This window comes from Epinephelus moara, chromosome 16, assembly GCF_006386435.1.
Source record: "Epinephelus moara isolate mb chromosome 16, YSFRI_EMoa_1.0, whole genome shotgun sequence".
NCBI lineage: Eukaryota > Metazoa > Chordata > Actinopteri > Perciformes > Serranidae > Epinephelus > Epinephelus moara.
This window is the reverse complement of record NC_065521.1, coordinates 36,807,552-36,825,035: the sequence shown is the minus strand read 5'-3', so window position 1 is coordinate 36,825,035 and position 17,484 is coordinate 36,807,552. Positions and strand designations below refer to the sequence as shown.

At 41.4% G+C, this 17,484-nt stretch overlaps 1 protein-coding gene across 25 annotated transcripts in view; it reads left to right on the top strand.

Moving 5' to 3' along the window:
• LOC126402424 (rap1 GTPase-activating protein 1-like) overlaps positions 1 to 17,484 on the top strand; it is a 75,816-nt gene that overhangs the window by 40,417 nt on the left and 17,915 nt on the right. For 18 of the 25 annotated variants that reach the window (XM_050064396.1, XM_050064394.1, XM_050064386.1 and 15 more), the window contains 9 exons: positions 657 to 750; positions 9,910 to 9,945; positions 11,131 to 11,178; positions 11,659 to 11,697; positions 11,824 to 12,015; positions 14,427 to 14,530; positions 15,014 to 15,092; positions 15,186 to 15,239; positions 16,329 to 16,412. In XM_050064396.1, the coding sequence (XP_049920353.1) occupies positions 657 to 750; positions 9,910 to 9,945; positions 11,131 to 11,178; positions 11,659 to 11,697; positions 11,824 to 12,015; positions 14,427 to 14,530; positions 15,014 to 15,092; positions 15,186 to 15,239; positions 16,329 to 16,412 (730 nt within the window). Of the gene's footprint in view, positions 1 to 656; positions 751 to 6,489; positions 6,948 to 7,437; positions 7,721 to 9,909; positions 9,946 to 11,130; positions 11,179 to 11,658; positions 11,698 to 11,823; positions 12,016 to 14,426; positions 14,531 to 15,013; positions 15,093 to 15,185; positions 15,240 to 16,328; positions 16,413 to 17,484 lie in introns of those variants that run through there. The other 7 variants (XM_050064379.1, XM_050064383.1, XM_050064399.1 and 4 more) reach the window with 3 other exon arrangements.

Genomic DNA, 17,484 nt, shown 5'->3' with positions numbered 1-17,484 from the left:
TGAACGTATAAAAAAAAAGACATGAACAAGCAGACAAATAATATAATATAAATTAACGAAGTGGGAGGAAGTATACCATAACACTGTGGTATTAGAGGTGTTAGACACCAAAGGGCATGACAAAGCTGCGGTAACTGACGACCTGGGAATGAGAATGGATTATCTTAGACAGGTATAAAAGAAACATTTTAGACTTAGACTGAATATATTGAGGGTTAAGGAAAACACCTGGGCGTCAGGTTTAACCTTAATTACCACGACACTGCAGATTAGACAAAGTAGAGGATTCCAGGTGAGGAAATCGAGGATAGCGACAGTTCTTGACTTGACTGTATTCTTTCCTGTTACATTTTCTTTAAACCCTGTCAGACTTTACCGCTTTCTGTGCTTCACTTTCTAGAAACATGAATAAAAAAAGGAAAGGATCAGTAACACAGAAGATGACTCATGAATAATGTAAAAAAAAAAGGAAAACCTCAGTTTTTGGTCTGAGGGCTGTTGCGTTGCCTCAGACCACCAGTCCATACAAATGCATTCAGCTGCTAAATGAGACCAACAACATTTCCCGAGGCATTCTCTTTTGTTGTCTTCTCTCCTGATCTTAAACTGAGTGACCTTTTCTGACTGAATGTTCTTTTGGATCTGTCTGATTGTAGGAAACAAGATGGGAGTGACCCCAGAATTTCTGCAACACTAGAGCCCCAGCTGTTCCAGCCTACACTCCCATACACCAGCTCGCCATTACACAAGGTAGGAGGAGACCAGGGGGGTGTTTGAGTTTGCACTTTGACCCCTGACCTTATCTGGTAGACCTCTGTGTGACCTTTCTCTCTGTGATCTTTGTAAGGTGTCTCTGCTCATCTTGTCTCTACACCTGCTCCTGTCTGGAAACACTTGCTGGGTGCTTCTGTCTGTAATGAAACTGTCATGACTGTATTAGACTCAGACTTTCTGCTTGTAGTGGTTCTTTGCTTTTTATCCTTGTCTTCTTTTGTTTAACTTGTGTAATTAGAGCTCACAGAGCTCGGTGCCTGGGATGATTATATTTGCCTGATTCAATTAATACAAATCTATTTATAGCAGGAATTTGTCAGCTGGATGACGACAGTTTCTCAATCCAAGCCTAACAAGTCTGATGCCATGAAAGCAAACAGAATACAGCCTGTCTGAGCAATTGTCATTTTTAAAATCAAAAGACAAACTTCCACGCCCCCACCGTCATGGAGGATGTGTCACGAATTGGAAAGTCAGTGATGTTTAATCATGTTTAATCAGTTGTTGTGCAGGGTTCAATTGTCATCCAGTTGGGAGAATGCCATCCTAAGCAATGAGCCAGATTTACTTCAGTGTCAGTTAAAAAATAACTGTTTTTGCAGAAAGAGTAAGCTAAAATGTGCCAATTTCTTTCCCTGTGAAGTGAAACAACTCTTCAAGACCCTGATACGTCATCAGTAGTTGTCGTTGTTGGCATTTAGGTTATGTAAACACACGCGATGACTGTTGCCGGATGTTGTGAATATGCCACCTTCTGATGTGGTGATTTCTCTTGTGTTGGCTACAGGCATCCCTTTGCAGTTGTTGGGACTCTCACCAGTGGTGTAGTGGAAGTTGATGAGGTGTATGTACCTCCTTAGATGGGTTACCTGGGAGGACGTGGGTATACTCTCCTATATATTCCAGTGGCTTTTTGGCTGATCGGTGGGTATTTTGTAAATTGCCAGAAAAAGAGGTGGATGTACCCCGTATACCTGAGTATACCCTCCACTACACCACTGATGCTCGTGATTTGTTCACAACTTAAATTTTATAATATCAATCAATTAAACAAGGCCACTAGCAGTGCTCTGTGGGCTAACATTAGCAACCCATATGCCTACCTTGTCAGTCTGCTCAGATATTAGAATAACAGTAACACATGCTGCAACTATGCTGCTGGACATTGGTTAAATTTTGGGTACCGTATGCCATCAAAGAGAATAAGGGTTGCTTTCAGACCTAGAGTTGTCTTGCTTTGGTCCAAATCAGGGACTAATTTTGTTACAAAGCTGCATAATTGCCTAGAGTTGGTTCGTGTTCTCACGGCAGCATTTACAAGCGGACCAGATAAAATGCCTCGTGCAAGAGAGCTGCTCTTGATTGGTCAGAATTTCCATGTGGGAAAAATCCAGGAAGTAACAAAACATTGAAGAAGAGTACACTTGCAAGATAAATGTGACACTTTTTAATGTCACAATGGAGGGACAACTACGCAGGTTGATTTTAGCGCTGCTCATCGTGGACTATATTGCTGTCATTGTTCATTTTAGTCAAACCATACAGTTTGAAAACGAGGCGCGGCTCCAACTAGAAACAATGTTTTGATGCATTGGATGTGCTGAATGTGCATATTAAGGCAGTACAGAAGGAGGTGCACATTAATAATCCTCCAGGACTGTAACATGCTCATGTTTAACCCAAACAATGTGTCATGTGACTGCAGTTGGTTCAGATCCAGGTCAGAACACATTCTCACCACAAACGAACCGCACCAGAGTTCATTTGTAACCAGACTGAGACCACCTCTTCAAGAAGGTCTCGGTCCAGTTGTTTGGTGCGCAGTGTGAGTGTGATTGCTGCGTTCACACCTGCCCAAATGAACTGCACTTAAGGGGCAAACGAACATGAGTTCTATTGAACCGAACCAAACAAGGCAGATGTGAAAGCACCCTAAGACATGGCAATACGTCATTATGTGGGACTGTAATGCACAAATCAGCAATAAAAGTATAATGTTAGCCAGCTAGCTAGTTAGTTAGCTACTAGTCTCTATATACAGACTATATACAATCTATATACAAACCCCGGAGATCTTGCCTCCGGAAGAAGAGCGGAAGAGCCCTGGTTTCCGGTGCTAGGCTGTTTGTAGTCCGCGTGATATTGATCAATCACGTTTGAGCCGGCTGCAGTTGTTGCCAGGTTAAACACTCCGTGCGGTGAACTAACGAGGCGGAACATAATTGGTGTCACTGCAAACTCTGAATCCATCGCAATGGTTCAGCATATTTACTTATATATAAACGGAAGTCGGAAACGGAAATTCGCCTCCTCAAACCGGAATGCCAAAAAATCAGGGGTCTGCCCCCAGAGGCTGTATCGCCCTCTGCCGGAAGTCAGATGCCGAATACAGCCCATGGGTTCTGAGAATGGTTAGCTACCAATACATCAGCATACTAGCGATTTCCTTTGTTATTCTTGTTATAAAGAAATAGACAATAACATATTGAAACACCATTAAACTAAGGTAATTAAATGATTACTGCAATTCTTAGATCTTTATTAAGAAAGAAAAGACATTTGTGGGTTTCTTTTGTTGCTCATGCAGCCATTTGCCAGTGATTTCTCATGACACTCACTTTAAGGTCTGCATCTGAAATACCTTCATTTGGAGAGCCATGTAGCCCTAACATTTGCCCAACCTCTCTATCCTATTAAGAATCAGGACATCCTACCCCTAGACTTGAACATGCAAAACAGAGTGTAAGGACAAGGTTAGGTGAAGGGGGTGTAATGGGATTGGGCTTAAATTTGTGTGATTGTAGATGCAGCAAGTGAAGAAATCATCTCAGTAAATCTATTTAGATTGTCACAGTACCTATCACATCCATCTTGCTGTCAGAATCTTCATGCCCACCTTCTGGCACATCTCAGACAGGAGCGACTGACATGAAAAACCTGCCAGGGATATTTTGGGAACTTAGAAACTGAACAAAGCTGAGTTTGGTGGTGATTAAAAGTGGATACAGTCTCACTCCCGTCGGATTGGTTTCATAAGGTCTCTCACACTTTGGATGGGGCTTACGCTTCCCGCAATCTGACTTGATCTGAGTCGAGCAGCAGGAGTGGGAAGAGAAAGGGATTAAAGGAGAATTTGGAGGTTTGGTTGTTCAACAGTCACTCCTGATCCCTGCGGCACACACCATCTGTAGGTGCAGCAGACTTTCTGGTTACAATTAGTCAGACACAAGGACAGGATTTTTGAAACTTCTGTTTGTCTATAGATTTGCATACAGCCACTTAAGGCATCGCTGAAGGTATTCCAGACTTGGCTCATATTGTATTTCCCCCATTTTTCTTCACATCCTGGAAGAGAAACTGCCTCTAAATGCATCACATGGTTTGTAATTGGACAAACGGAAACACTTACACACTAAAGAGTGTCAGCAGCAGTTAAAAAGCAGTCAAATTTAATATCTGGTCTCTGTGACCCCATTTAATTCAACCTTTTATGATTTCAATTCAGGCAAAGGAACATATTTTTGGGGGACATCAAGGGACAGCATGTTAATGTAATGTACTGTAGTGTAAGGGCTTAGTGGGGCAAGACTCAGAGGAGCGTATCACTTTAATCAGAGCCCTGCGAAAACCAGGTCAATCTGCAATTAACCCCACCAGGTCTTATGGTCACTGCCTAATTCAAACCACACTGCTATACACACTGATGAGATGTAGCAAAGTACATTTGCTCAAGTACTATACTTAAGTACAACTTAAGGCACTTTTTGCATCGTTGTTACGTGCATAATCTTTTTTCAAAATAGCTTTACAACCCTGGTAAAACACTTTGTTTTTAGGTTAAGTTCCCCATGTAGACTTTCTCTCCCTTTATACTATTGTAGCTGCCCGCATCCTCAACAAATGCAGCTACCTGGGCTGTCTCATATTGCCCCTAAATGTACCTGTGTGTGCACGACCACTGCAGCAAGGACACAGCCTTTGTGCATGGGGCACCTGCTCTACCCACTGAGCCACCTGGCACCCCACTTTAAGTATATTTTCATGCTTATACTTTTGTGCTTTTACTCAAGTAAGATTTTGAATACAGACTTTTTACTTGTAACAGAGTATGAAGACAAGACGATCCTGAGATGCCAGTAACTAGGGTTGCCACATATGACTTGTGAAGAGCCGGGACATTTGACGTGCGATGCAGAGCATTAAACCATATTTGCAAATATTCTATGTTAACAGTTGTCGGACTCCCTGTTGCCTCTTACCTCTATTTGTCCTGATGTGCAGCCAAGCTGATAACACTCAGCAGTCAGATACAGCTGCTGCTCTCCTCTCTGAACATGGACATAAGCTTCACTAACTACACCTGACCATTTACTGAAGTAATGAGAAAAGTTGTTAATGTACGAGTAACGTTTGGTGCTGGGTTTATACCATGACCATGACAGAAACAGGAGCACATAATCCCCATCAAAATTGGTTGTTTCAGTAGTTAACTACACTTAAACTGGCTAAAAAGTAATTTAACTACTTGAATCGCTATGCAAATATGAATTTAGTTTAACTTTACCAAAGCTGCTGCATAATGAAGTTAAACTACTAGTTAAATCATGTTCACTACCCCCTGACTCTCTTTACGATGGGGTTTCTAATGCAGACAGGCTTTTTGACGGTTACCATGCGAAGAGTTTTTCCTCAAAAGTTACACTGATCAGGCTGAAGCCCTACAACCCTCCATAAACACATAATGACTGTGAGATCCTAAACAACCTTAAATAGCTGGAACTAAAAAGAAGAACTAAGAGCCAGGGGCCACTTGTACAAAACGCCGTAAGTAAAGATTTTCCTTTAAGTCCGAGTTAAGGTTTCCTTAAGATAAAATTCGTGGCAGAAAACACCCTAAAACACCTTTGTGGCACAAAACACCTTAAGGTTTCCTTAAAATTTTCACCTAAGTATTTATGGTTTTCACCTTGTCTTGGTCTTAACAAATCTCTAGAATGTTGCACAAAAGACCTTAGCAACCAAAGCGAGGTTAAAAAAAAACTTCTTAACTCTATCTTAACTGCAACATGACTGAGTTCATGGTGATAAATGAAAAAATACTTACACAAGTCCCTTAAGCCTTAAGTGTCATACTTAAGGTGAATACGTAAGGTGTTTTGTGCAAGCAGTCCCAGACGTATTATGCATCAAATATAAGACCCTCCATTGTTCTGATATTCTCCAGTGTTTTGGAGCTGGTCAGTTATTATGGCCTCTGTGAAGATGCACAGAGATGCACCTGAGAACGCTGGAGCTGAGAGGAGGTCTTACACATTTAATTTGCCTCTTGTCATACTGACAAGCCTATTAGCTCTCATTATGAGAGATCTAGGCACTAACACCTGCACTGTATGCCAGCCTGGCTCCCTGTGGATTCAACACCTCCTCCGCTCTGGTCATCTCTGCAAAATGTTTTTTTTTTTTTTATCTGCTAAAATGAGATGTCTGGTTGCTGTTTGTCTCCACTTTGTTTCCACTGCAGTTTTTTGTGGTTATGTAGATTTCTTTTAAGGCTTTTGTTTCCTTTACATCTTAGTTAACTGCCCATATATTTGAGGACGTGTTAATGAGAGTAGAAGAGTTGGACTCCACCTCTGGCCACCTGTCAGGCTAAGTCAGGATAGGGTGATAAAGACAGAGGTGGGTGATGTGTGTTTTGGAGTTCTTCCTGTACTGCCACACAGTGACAAAGAAAGATCAGCAGAGGACAAGACACCTCCAGCGTCAGTCAGAGGATTACTGCTCTAAACTTCAAGCAGCAGCAGCTGCCTTTACATTAAACCTGAGACATTCGAGACACTTGCTGATGCTGTTACATGTTTAGAGCACGCAGCGGGAGAGCCTGTAGATCTTGTCTTCAACTTTGTGTCATCCAACTCTTTGTCAGTCATGGTTGCTGTGAGCAGGGATGCAGCTTTACTTTGGGTGTCACAGTGGGACTCAGTCAGCTGTCTACGATTTAACAAAGGTGCAGCAGCCAGAGAGCGAGTTTAAGCCAAACCTGTTGTCAGTCGAGGAACATCTTTTGAAGCTGCAGGACTCCGGTTTCAGGAAAGTTAAAAATGGCTAAAAATCATAACAACAACTTCAATGCTCCGATGATGACAAAGGCACACTGGAAGAAACCCAGCCATGTAAGTAGCTTTACTTTAGAAACATGCTGGATGAGAAACATCACCAGATGACAAACTATAGAGGGAATTTGCTAGGATTTTCAGCAGAGGCCTGGACAACTGCCTCTCCAAACTGAGATTAAGGCTGCGAATGCAAAGCATGACAGTTTATGTTGCTTGTGTGTTGAAGTGATGAGCTGAAGAAAAATGTCTGTCTGTGGGGGGACATTTCTAGTTTTATTATCAGGTGTTTCTCTTTAGTGTCAACAAGCTGATAACATGACATAGCCATGTCTTTTTTAAGGGCTGTGTTACATGTAGTTTTATGGCTAATGCAGTTGTTTGAGTCCAGAGATAATATCTAGCTCAACACTACAGCCCCTCTTGTTCTAATCTCTAGTTAATGTTGTTGAAGCTGGGGTTATTTACTTTCAGGGTTTGTGGCAGACTGTTGTTTGCGCATGGTGGAGGACTTTACTCATACTCACACTGAAAGCTACGGCGAGATTGCTCTGTACACAAACTGTTTGACTCCGTCAGGCTTTACTGGCTGAACCTTTCAGCCGTCACTTTACTACTGCAGGCCGCCGTTTTTTATGGACTGTTGTAATTCGGCTTTTTCTGCAGCAGTCAGGGTGCACGTTTTGTATGTAAAGATTTCAAGGACAATTCCCCGACAGCTGTGGTTGGGGTCTGAGGGATTAGGCAGGTGTTTGACGTGGAAAAGCCGGTCTGTCACTCATGGCTGTGTGATAGTGTGACAAACCCAAGGGAGAGGCGAGAGATCACATCAGGTAAAATGATTAAAATAATTATGTAATTATAATAATTATACATTTTAATTTAATTTTTATAAGTATTAATTGTGGCAGTGTTGCAAGTCATGGGAACAGCTGACATAAAGTTTATGCTTTACCAACTCTACAACGCCTACTGTACAGCACTAAGTAATGGGACAGTCATGTTTGAGCATTTAATGTTGTGTTCGGGGTCCTTGAGACCCTGCACACTCTTTAAAAGCTCCAAAAAGCTACAGTTAATACTAAGGGTGTAAGAAAATATTGATACACTTGAGTATTGAGACATTATCTTTTGTGATACCATATTGATTCCCAAAAATACTGTATCAGTTTTTAATTAATAGTTTTCATGCAAGTTTTGTGGCAGCTGGATCCTTCAGTGTTGGAATCTATCTTTAACCATCATTTCAATTTAACAACATATCACTAAACACAAAGAACACAGATAGTAATACTCTTCCCTATTGGTTTGGTACTCTATTGATATTCTTATCGGTTATTTTTCATGACTAAATAATCGCTTTTTAGAAAATATATTGACTTAAAAAAGAATAATTGAAGAGCAGGATCCGCACTGAATATTTTAAATATCACTGAATTTTGTTTTAGACCAGCAACAGTAACAGCAGAGTCACTATATGAACAATATTCCTGACATCACAATATTGAGTTAACTTTAGTTTTCATCAGTCAATCTTGCTGCCTGCAGGTAACGCTTGTCGAGGGAGGAGGGGCTGTTTGTCTCAGCCAGCAGCTATGTTTAAAATAATTAGCCCAATTTGAAGATAAGTGGCAAACTAAGCTAAACAGTGAGACGACATACAGGCAGCTTTTATTTTATCTTGTTTGAAATATTTCTCTATTAGTCGAACTAGCAGTCAGCAGCAGTGGATGAGAGACTGCTGATAGAGCAAATTTAAATGTCACTTTCTATGTATTTACATGTTTATGTTTGTATTATACTGTAATTAAGTTTTGCCTTTTTACTCGCAAAGGTTTTATTGCACGTGCGGACTCACAGTAAGGAGCACAGTTTTCGTCAACTCGAGTAATCTCAAAGTTATCTTCACTTTGTCACCACAGCGGCCTCTCTGCTCTGCTGTTCACTGACTTCACTGCCCGTTCCGTTGTGTGTGTTTATTTGTTTGTGTGAATGTGAAGGAGTTTAGCCCCGACACAGAGAGCAGCATGATAATAATACACACTAAAAAGTTAAAAAAAAAAAAGTATCAACAAAAGAACAGATAATGTCGGAGCTTATCGAGGCTTTGATAATTTAATCACAGGGCCCGTTGAATACCATGTTTCAGTACCCATCTCTAGTCATAAAGGGCACACAGCTTGACAGTTTTTCTGAGAATATATTTTTTAAAAATGACTAGGCGGCACGGTGTGTAGTGGTTAGCACTGTCGCCTCACAGCAAGAGAGTTCCTGGTTCGATCTCAGGGGGGAGCCCTTCTGTACAGAGTTTGCATGTTCTCTCCGTGTCAGCGTGGGTTTTTCTCTGGGTACTCCGGCTTCCTCCCACAGTCCAAAGACACGCAGGTTAATTAGTGACTCTAAATTGGCCGTAGGTGTGAATGTTTGTGTGAATGGTTGTCTGTCTCTATGTGTCAGCCCAGTGATAGTCTGGTGTACTCCGCCTCTCGCCCAATGACAGCTGGGATAGGCTCCACCCCGCCCCCGCGACCCTCAAGAGGATAAGTGGTTACGGAAATGAATGAATGAATCGTGATGCGGATCGTATCACCAGTTCTCTAGATTCTTGCCTATACACAGCCCTAGTTAATATTGTTCTATCACCTTATTTTGTCATGAATGTGGAATGTGGAAAATATGGAATTTTCTGATAAATGAATTCAAAATCTGACATGTTTTAGAAATCCATTACAGAAAACATCACACTTGTTTCACAGATGGAAAAAACCTTAAAAAGATAATCCTGGTAAAACCTTTTTCCACCTCTTCTCGAGTCATAAACACACGAGAGAAGACAATTTAGGAAATGGATCACCAGATTTATTTCTCACTTGCCGCTCAGGGCTTCCGCACGGGATGGAGTGTGATAAGCTCCACATAATAAGTAATAGACAGGGTTGAACTCACTGCTGTAAAAATAAATTACACCTTAGCAACCAAACAAATGAACTCAAAACATGTCATCTCACTCTCCTCTCTCCAGACCCCAGATATATTTGAAATGATTGAAAAGATGCAGGTAAGATGCTGTGTTGATTTTCATATTTTGCCTCGGCTTTCTAAGCTGTACTCACCAAGCAACTAACCAGTGAGTGTGTCTCTCCTTGCTATTCCTGCAGCACTTTGGCCGTCTCCTCGGCTACAATACTTCTGTGCACTCTGCACACGAGAGGGATGTTGAGTCTGGTGGTTTCAGAAGAGATTTGTCAGAGCATTATATGTGTTTTTCAGCTGTTAACATTCTGGTCGTAACACTTGCTGACAGCTCTGTAAGCTTATTATCTCACCTCAGAAAATGTCTCCTGGTTTCTGACGGCTTTGAGGGGAAGTTTATTTTAATCACGCGATCCCACACATAACAGGGTAAGAGTTTTATGATGGAGCGCGTCAAAACTCATCATGTTTTTGCATCACATTGGTCACTGTTTTCAGGAATATAAAATGAATATCAGTGATAGTGGCTTTCAGTGGCCACAACATCCGTCTGAATATTTTAGAAATGAATATTCCTCTTCAGCAGGGGATGTGATGCAGGACTGTGTTTTCTCCACAGTCAGACAATATATCGATGTGATGTATCGTCCTCCGTGATGCCAGGCGCCATCACCTAGCCCTTATTTAGCATCACTGCATCTCTTTGTCTGCGTTTGTTCCTCTCTCTTTCACACACACACACACACACACACACACACACTCACACCTCAGGTCCAGTAGGTGTTTTTAAGTGTAGGAACGTCACTTAGCTCAGCATCTTTTTAATCCCTGGGGTCTTATTACCGCTCTTCCTCTGTGTGCTAACAGACGTTTCAGTCACTCCCAAATGCCTGCTCTTTAGCATCCTTTAATTGCCTTTTGGTATCTGCTGTGCGTGAGCGTGAGCGTGTGTGCGTGTATGTGTGTAATGTATCTCTTTCTGTGTCTTTCCATCTGTCCCTTTCTGACTTTGCTTGGTTGCCTGCTGCATATCTCTTGGGGGAAACTGTGTCATTATGTAATAGGGTTGATATTCTCTCAGTTTGTTTTTTGTTGTGGTCTTTCAGGACATGATTATTATGCAAACTGTTTTTGTGTGTGTAATCAACAATAAGTGTTTGAGTAAAGATATTCGTGTTGACTTTTTGGATTGCAAAAGCAGCCTGTGTGTGTGTTGATGACTGAGCGATTTCTCTCTCTGGTTTCTTTATCTCACCCTCTCCTCTTGTAGGGCAACAGGATGGACGAGCAGAGATGCACCTTTCCTCCCCCTCTCAAGGTGCGACTCTCCGTGTAGAGACACGGTGTTATTCACATGATGCGGTCATTGTCTCACGACTGCGCCGCCATATCTCGCTCTGCCAGACAGGCTGATTACTTCGGCGCACAGTTGCACAGTATTATTCATAATGCAGGGAGACGCTCTCAAGCCTTGCCATCATTTTTACACCAACAGAGCAGGTTTGGATTCAGACTCACATGTTCTCTGATGCTCTGCAGAGAGACATGGTGAAGTCTTAGCAACAGAGAATTTAACAAGATGTGTAATAAAGTATTTTAAACCACCAATGTCTAAAACAATGGCAATACTTTGATCAAGCAATGCATTGATTCCTATGTAGTCTCCAAACTGATTTTCATTGCATAACAGTTATGCAATTACTCTGAATCAGTGTCCTTTGGGATTACAGAGTTGGACAGCGTGGTTATTTTTATTCTTTGATGAGGAAACAAAGCTTTTTTTTCCTCTTTTTTTCAGACAGAGGAGGACTACATTCCATACCCAAGTGTCCATGAGGTAGTACTTTAATCATTAGTCCGTCTGCATCACTCAGACATCATCTCAGTTTTATTCTTGTCCTGATATTACCTTCACAGTTACACTGCTGTGTTTCTCAACCCGTTATTTTGTATTTTGTGGCAGGTGCTGGGCAGAAAAAGCCCCTTTCCTCTCATCCTCCTGCCGCAGTTTGGGGGTTACTGGATTGAAGGGACCAACCATGAGATGAGTGACACAGTGGACATAGAGCAGCTGCAACCTCCGTCCCCAAACACCCGCACCAAGCTGGAATGTAACACAATAGCTATGCTCTTCCGGAAACACTTCCTGGGCAAGGTTAGCCGCTTTGACACACAGAGAGAGATATTTCTTTTTACATAATGTATGATTTTTACTTTTTATTGTCATCTTGAAAACAAACAAGAAAGAGAGGACGCAATATCTGTGACAGTGTAGGCAAGCTCGAAAATGACACCACAGGCAACACACACACAATATAAAAAGAGAAAAGAACAACAGTACGAGAGCGGTTGATGCCAAAAATCCAATACACATTCAATCCTTAATTAAACAAGCTCATGCATATGTTTGTTTTCCCTACTGAAACATTTCCATCATCGTCTTTTGTGTAGCGGTAAATTCCCTCTTGACCTAAATGTAATTTGCTCCATGGTCTAAATTTTGCCTATGATTTTCTTCACGTTGTGGATGCCTGAGCATGATTTCTGTAATAATTTATTCATAAGGTTTAAGACAGAAATACAAATTCTATTAAATATATATTGCAGATAAAATTGTTTTTAAATATGTGTCAGTCTTGCACTGAATCTCTGTTAGTATTCCACCATGTAATATAAATTCTACATCCAAAACAGGAGGATATTTAATAGATTCTTCATGTACAATATTTTGCTGTAACAACTGTTTCCCAGGATGTGGGCAGAAACAAAAAATATGACATTTTGATAACATGTTGATGTTACTGTGAAAACATATTTAGCTTGTTATGCTGAAATTTAAGTATGAAAGCACGTTTCCACCAGTGTGATATTAAAAAAAAGATCCTGTGAGTCATTATATTCAGAAACTTTCTCAAAATAATGAGAAGCTTAATTATTTTGAGACAATAAGTCATACTGAGTTACACTCAAAGGCCACTTTATTAGGCACACCTGTTCAACTGCTCTTTAAAGCAAATAGCTAATCAGCCAATCATGTGGCAGCAACTCAATACATTTAGGCATGTAGACATGGTGAAGACAACCTGCTGAAGTTCAAACTGAGCATCAGAATGAGGAAGAAAGGTGGATTTAAGTGACTTTGAATGTAACATGGTTGTTGGTGCCAGACGGGCTGGTCTGAGTATTTCAGAAATTTTCACACACAACCATCTCTAGGGTTTACAGAGGACGCTCTGAAAAAGAGAAAATATCCAGTGAGCAGCAGTTCTCTGGGTGAAAATGCCTTGTTGATGCCAGAGGTCAGAGGAGAACGGCCAGACTGGTTCAAGATGATAGAAAGGCAACAGTAACTCAAATAACCACTGGTTACAACCAAGGTCTGCAGAAGACCATCTCTGAACCAACAACACGTCCAACCTTGAAGCAGATGGGCTACAGCAGCAGAAGACCACACCAGGTGCCACTCCTGTCAGCTAACAACAGGAAACTGAGGCTACAGTTCACACAGGCTCACCAAAACTGGACAATAGAAGATTGGAAAAACGTTGCCTGGTCTGATGAGTCTGGATTTCTGCTGCCACATTCAGATGGTAGGGTCAGAATTTGTTGAAAACAACATGAAAGCATGGCAGCAACTGTGTGATGTCATCATGTCAATATGGACCAAAATCTCTGAGGAATGTTTCCAGCACCTTGTTGAATCTATGACACCAAGAATTAAAAGGGGGTCCAACCTGGTACTCGCAAGGTGTACCTAATAAAGTGGCCAGTGGGTGTATATTGAAGAAATTTCCTAATATAATGATTTAAAATATATATTTTTTCATCACACTGGCAGAAATGTGTATTTTCTCTCAAAAAAAAGTGGACGCAGTAGTGGTGTGTTGTTCTCCCTCCATGTCAGCTAAGCGTATTCCTGTATCTCCAGCTGAGCTTTCACATCTTCATCTTGTCCCTGCTTTTAATTATGATTTTAATTATAATCCCTGCTTTTAATTAGGATTTTTCAGATGAGGTAGTTCATAGTTTTTCACCCATGTTCAATTTCCATGTTCGTGATCATACAATTAAATATAATGACAGGAACATGACATGGTTTATTTATCCATAAAGGCAGATGTACATGTTTCTTACATGGTGTGTACTCAGAATGTCTTCAGAGAGATATTATCAAAGTCATACTCATGAAGGCCATCATTATGACAGCTTCCTTCCTTCACAAATGAGCCTCATTACTCTCATAGAATATTTCACAATCAATTTCACTTCTTGCTCGTTACAGTAATGAAATGAATAAGCAATAAGCAAATCCCGGTAGAATGAACCACTACCAGCGACCAGCCTCACTGTTTGACACCTCGTGCACTGCTGCTAATGAAGATGCATTAGGCTTTGCCACCTGTTCTTACACACGCATAATATGAACAAATTTGAGCTGCCTGTAGTGGAAGAGCAACAGCAGAGGGAAAGCTCCTCAGACTGGAAGGATATGGGTAATGGCTGGAGCGTGCGTGTCTGTTTGTGACAGATACAAATGGCCGTATCCTTGTTGTACTCTGCCCTCAGGAACACTTTAATTACTATTCAGTGGACAGTGCCCTTGGACATCTGGTGTTCTCGCTAAAGTACGATGTGATTGGTGACCAGGAACATCTCCGTCTAATGCTCAGGTAATGATACATTATGCATACATGCTGCAGTACAATGTTGCTTAATTTAGAGAGGAAAATAAAGCTGCACTTCTGAGGCAATGACTGTAGCCTTAAAAACATGTCAGCACTTTCACCATCAACAGGAAAAATATATGCAGGATGAACCATTTTCTCTTTTCCTAAATACCCAGTATTGACTGGATAAACACATCCTACCAGCACGGGTGTTATCGTAAGAGTCATAAAGCCTGAGAGAGTGTCAACAGCACTGTCATTTCCACAGCAGTGTAACAGATGGACTATTTAGGCCAGCGAGTGGGTGGGGATGGAAGGAGGGAGGGAGGGAGGGAGGGAGTGAGAGAAAGCAAAGAGAGGCGAGGGTGGGCAAGTTTGATAATGGTCCATACCGGATCATCTCTTCCCCATTTGATAGGTTCTGAGAAATGTTGCATCACTTTTTATGGCTTAGAAACCGCACTGATTGTTTTATGACATCACCAGGACCAAGCTGAAAACCTACCATGATGTGATCCCCATTTCCTGTCTGACGGAGTTTCCCAATGTGGTCCAAATGGCCAAGGTAAAAAGAGTTGTTATTATGAAGCAGAGATTCATCTGCTGGGAATGTGTCCAACCATGTTCTAACATTTTCTCTCTCTTTTTTAAACCCAAGCTCGTCTGTGAAGAGGTCAATGTGGATCGTTTTTTTCCTGTCCTTTATCCAAAAGTAAGATCTGGTTTGGTTTGTATTGTTGCAGCTGCTGTATGTGTCCCTTCCAGTTGTACACATCTGATGATTTTAAACAACAGGGCTGCAATTTGTCTGTCTTAGTCTGTCTTAAAGGAGCAGTGTGCAAGATTTAGGAGGATTTAGTGGTGAGGATTGCAGATTGCTACCCAACTTCTCACAGTTAGAATTTCTTCAGTGTTCATTGTCCAGGAGGTCTTCTCCTCTCCAAAACAGACCCAGCGATTTAAACCCCTTAAAATACTGAATAAAACAGTTTCATGTTAAAGAATCAATGTTTTTCTGACACTCTTGTCACAACTACTAAGGATGCATGATAATGTCATTATCAGTATCAGCCGATATTGGCTTTAAAATTAATCAGCCAATGTGCTTTTTCTTGTTTTGCACAATGAATAAATATTACATACATTGAAAACGATGTGTGTCATATCTCCATCTGCTAGTGGGCCATTGCGATGAGAGTATGATGTTGATTCCACTACAGAAGAGACTTGATCACTAGAATTAGGTGGGGAAAAAAGTGGTATCGGTTATCAACCAAATGAGCCGTTACAGTTCGGCATATCGGATCATTCATTCATTTTCTGCAACTGCTTTCTTGTTTGGAGTTGCGGGGGGCTGGAGCCTATCCCAGCTGACATTGGGTGAGAGGTGGGGTACACCCTGGACAGGTCACCAGACTATCACAGGGCTGACACATAGAGACAGACAGCCATCCACACTCACATTCACACCTACGGGCAATTTAGAGTCACCAATTAACCTGCATGTCTTTGGACTGTGGGAAGATAGCACAGAAGATAGCACGAAAACACAATGACTCCTATTCTCAGGTGATTATACACTAAAGAAAACATACTTATTATATTATATTCCATTTCTGCCAATATATCCCTTTAAATCCTACACACTGTGTTCCAATCACTTATACTGGTAGCAAGTTAGCGAGAGATCTCTTAAAGGCCAGTATGAACAAGAGGAATGATGACATTCATGTGGTCACCAGTCTTGGAAAACTGAACTCATCCTTAAATGTTTCTTGTTATATCTCTATATTTCTCACAGGCTTCAAGACTTATTGTCACCTTCGATGAACATGTGATAAGCAACAATTTCAAGTTTGGGGTCGTCTATCAAAAGTTTGGACAGGTGAGCTATAAAGTCTGAATGTAAACTAAAAGGAAATATGCCTTCTTTTTAATTTGGTCCTCGGTGGTTCTGTGGAAGTGCATGCATTATTTATATTCATTGTATTCAGTGCATGAACAACGAGAATGTACAATACATTGTAATTTGTGATTTCCTCAAGGAAGCTGATAATGCTCAGTCCTCCTCAGTCTTAATTATGGCTTTCAGCCCAGTGACTGGCTGTCTTCATCGCCCCCTCTTATTTTCTGAGGCAATCACAGCCCTCTTGTTTACTATGTGGGGGGCAGAGGAGCTGCTGAATGCTTTGCTGAGGGCACTTGTACCTTTGAATGGAAACATCAGTATGTAGAGATCTGCAGTGGAGAGCCGTGCAGTAGTTTAAACATATGCCCATACAATTCGTATGATATCTCATGAAAAGTTCTGTACACATGTCAAATTATACCTTATGAATTAGCACCATGATATCTTGTGAAATAGCGCCTTTACCAGCTAGGTGATGCTGGGTTCATACTGGACATGGAAGCGCTCCAGTTTAATTGTTGCACAGCCGCCTGTGAGCAGTCGCCTAGCCAGTAACACCAGAAGTGAATTTCTCCGCATCGGTCAGCAAGCTGCTCTGATTCTGCTCTGTTTAAATTACATGTAGAGCTCTGTCTCTGTCTGCTTGTGTCTGTGTGTTTGTGTGTGAGTGAGTGTGTGGTTCTGCTCATCTGTCTTGCTCTCTGTTTAGACACAACTAAGATATATGTGGAAGCATGGGATGTCTATTCTATCATTTATCATAGTCAGATCATTTGTATCATATTAGTATATCCTTTATATCCTTTAAAAAGGATTATCAGTGTGTTTTCTTACCCAATTTGCTTGCGCCTTGTGGAAAAAAATAGACCAGACACAAAAACTATTGCTGCAGATTGTGAGCCAGCCAGGGCACCCGGCGCTGCACTGCGGTGTAAGCAGCCCAATCGGTTAACATGGGTGCACAAAGCAAGCCGTCAGTGCTCCACAGTAAAACGGCATCCTTTGCAGCGCTTCTGTGTCAAGTGTGAACCTGATGTTGGGGTTTGAG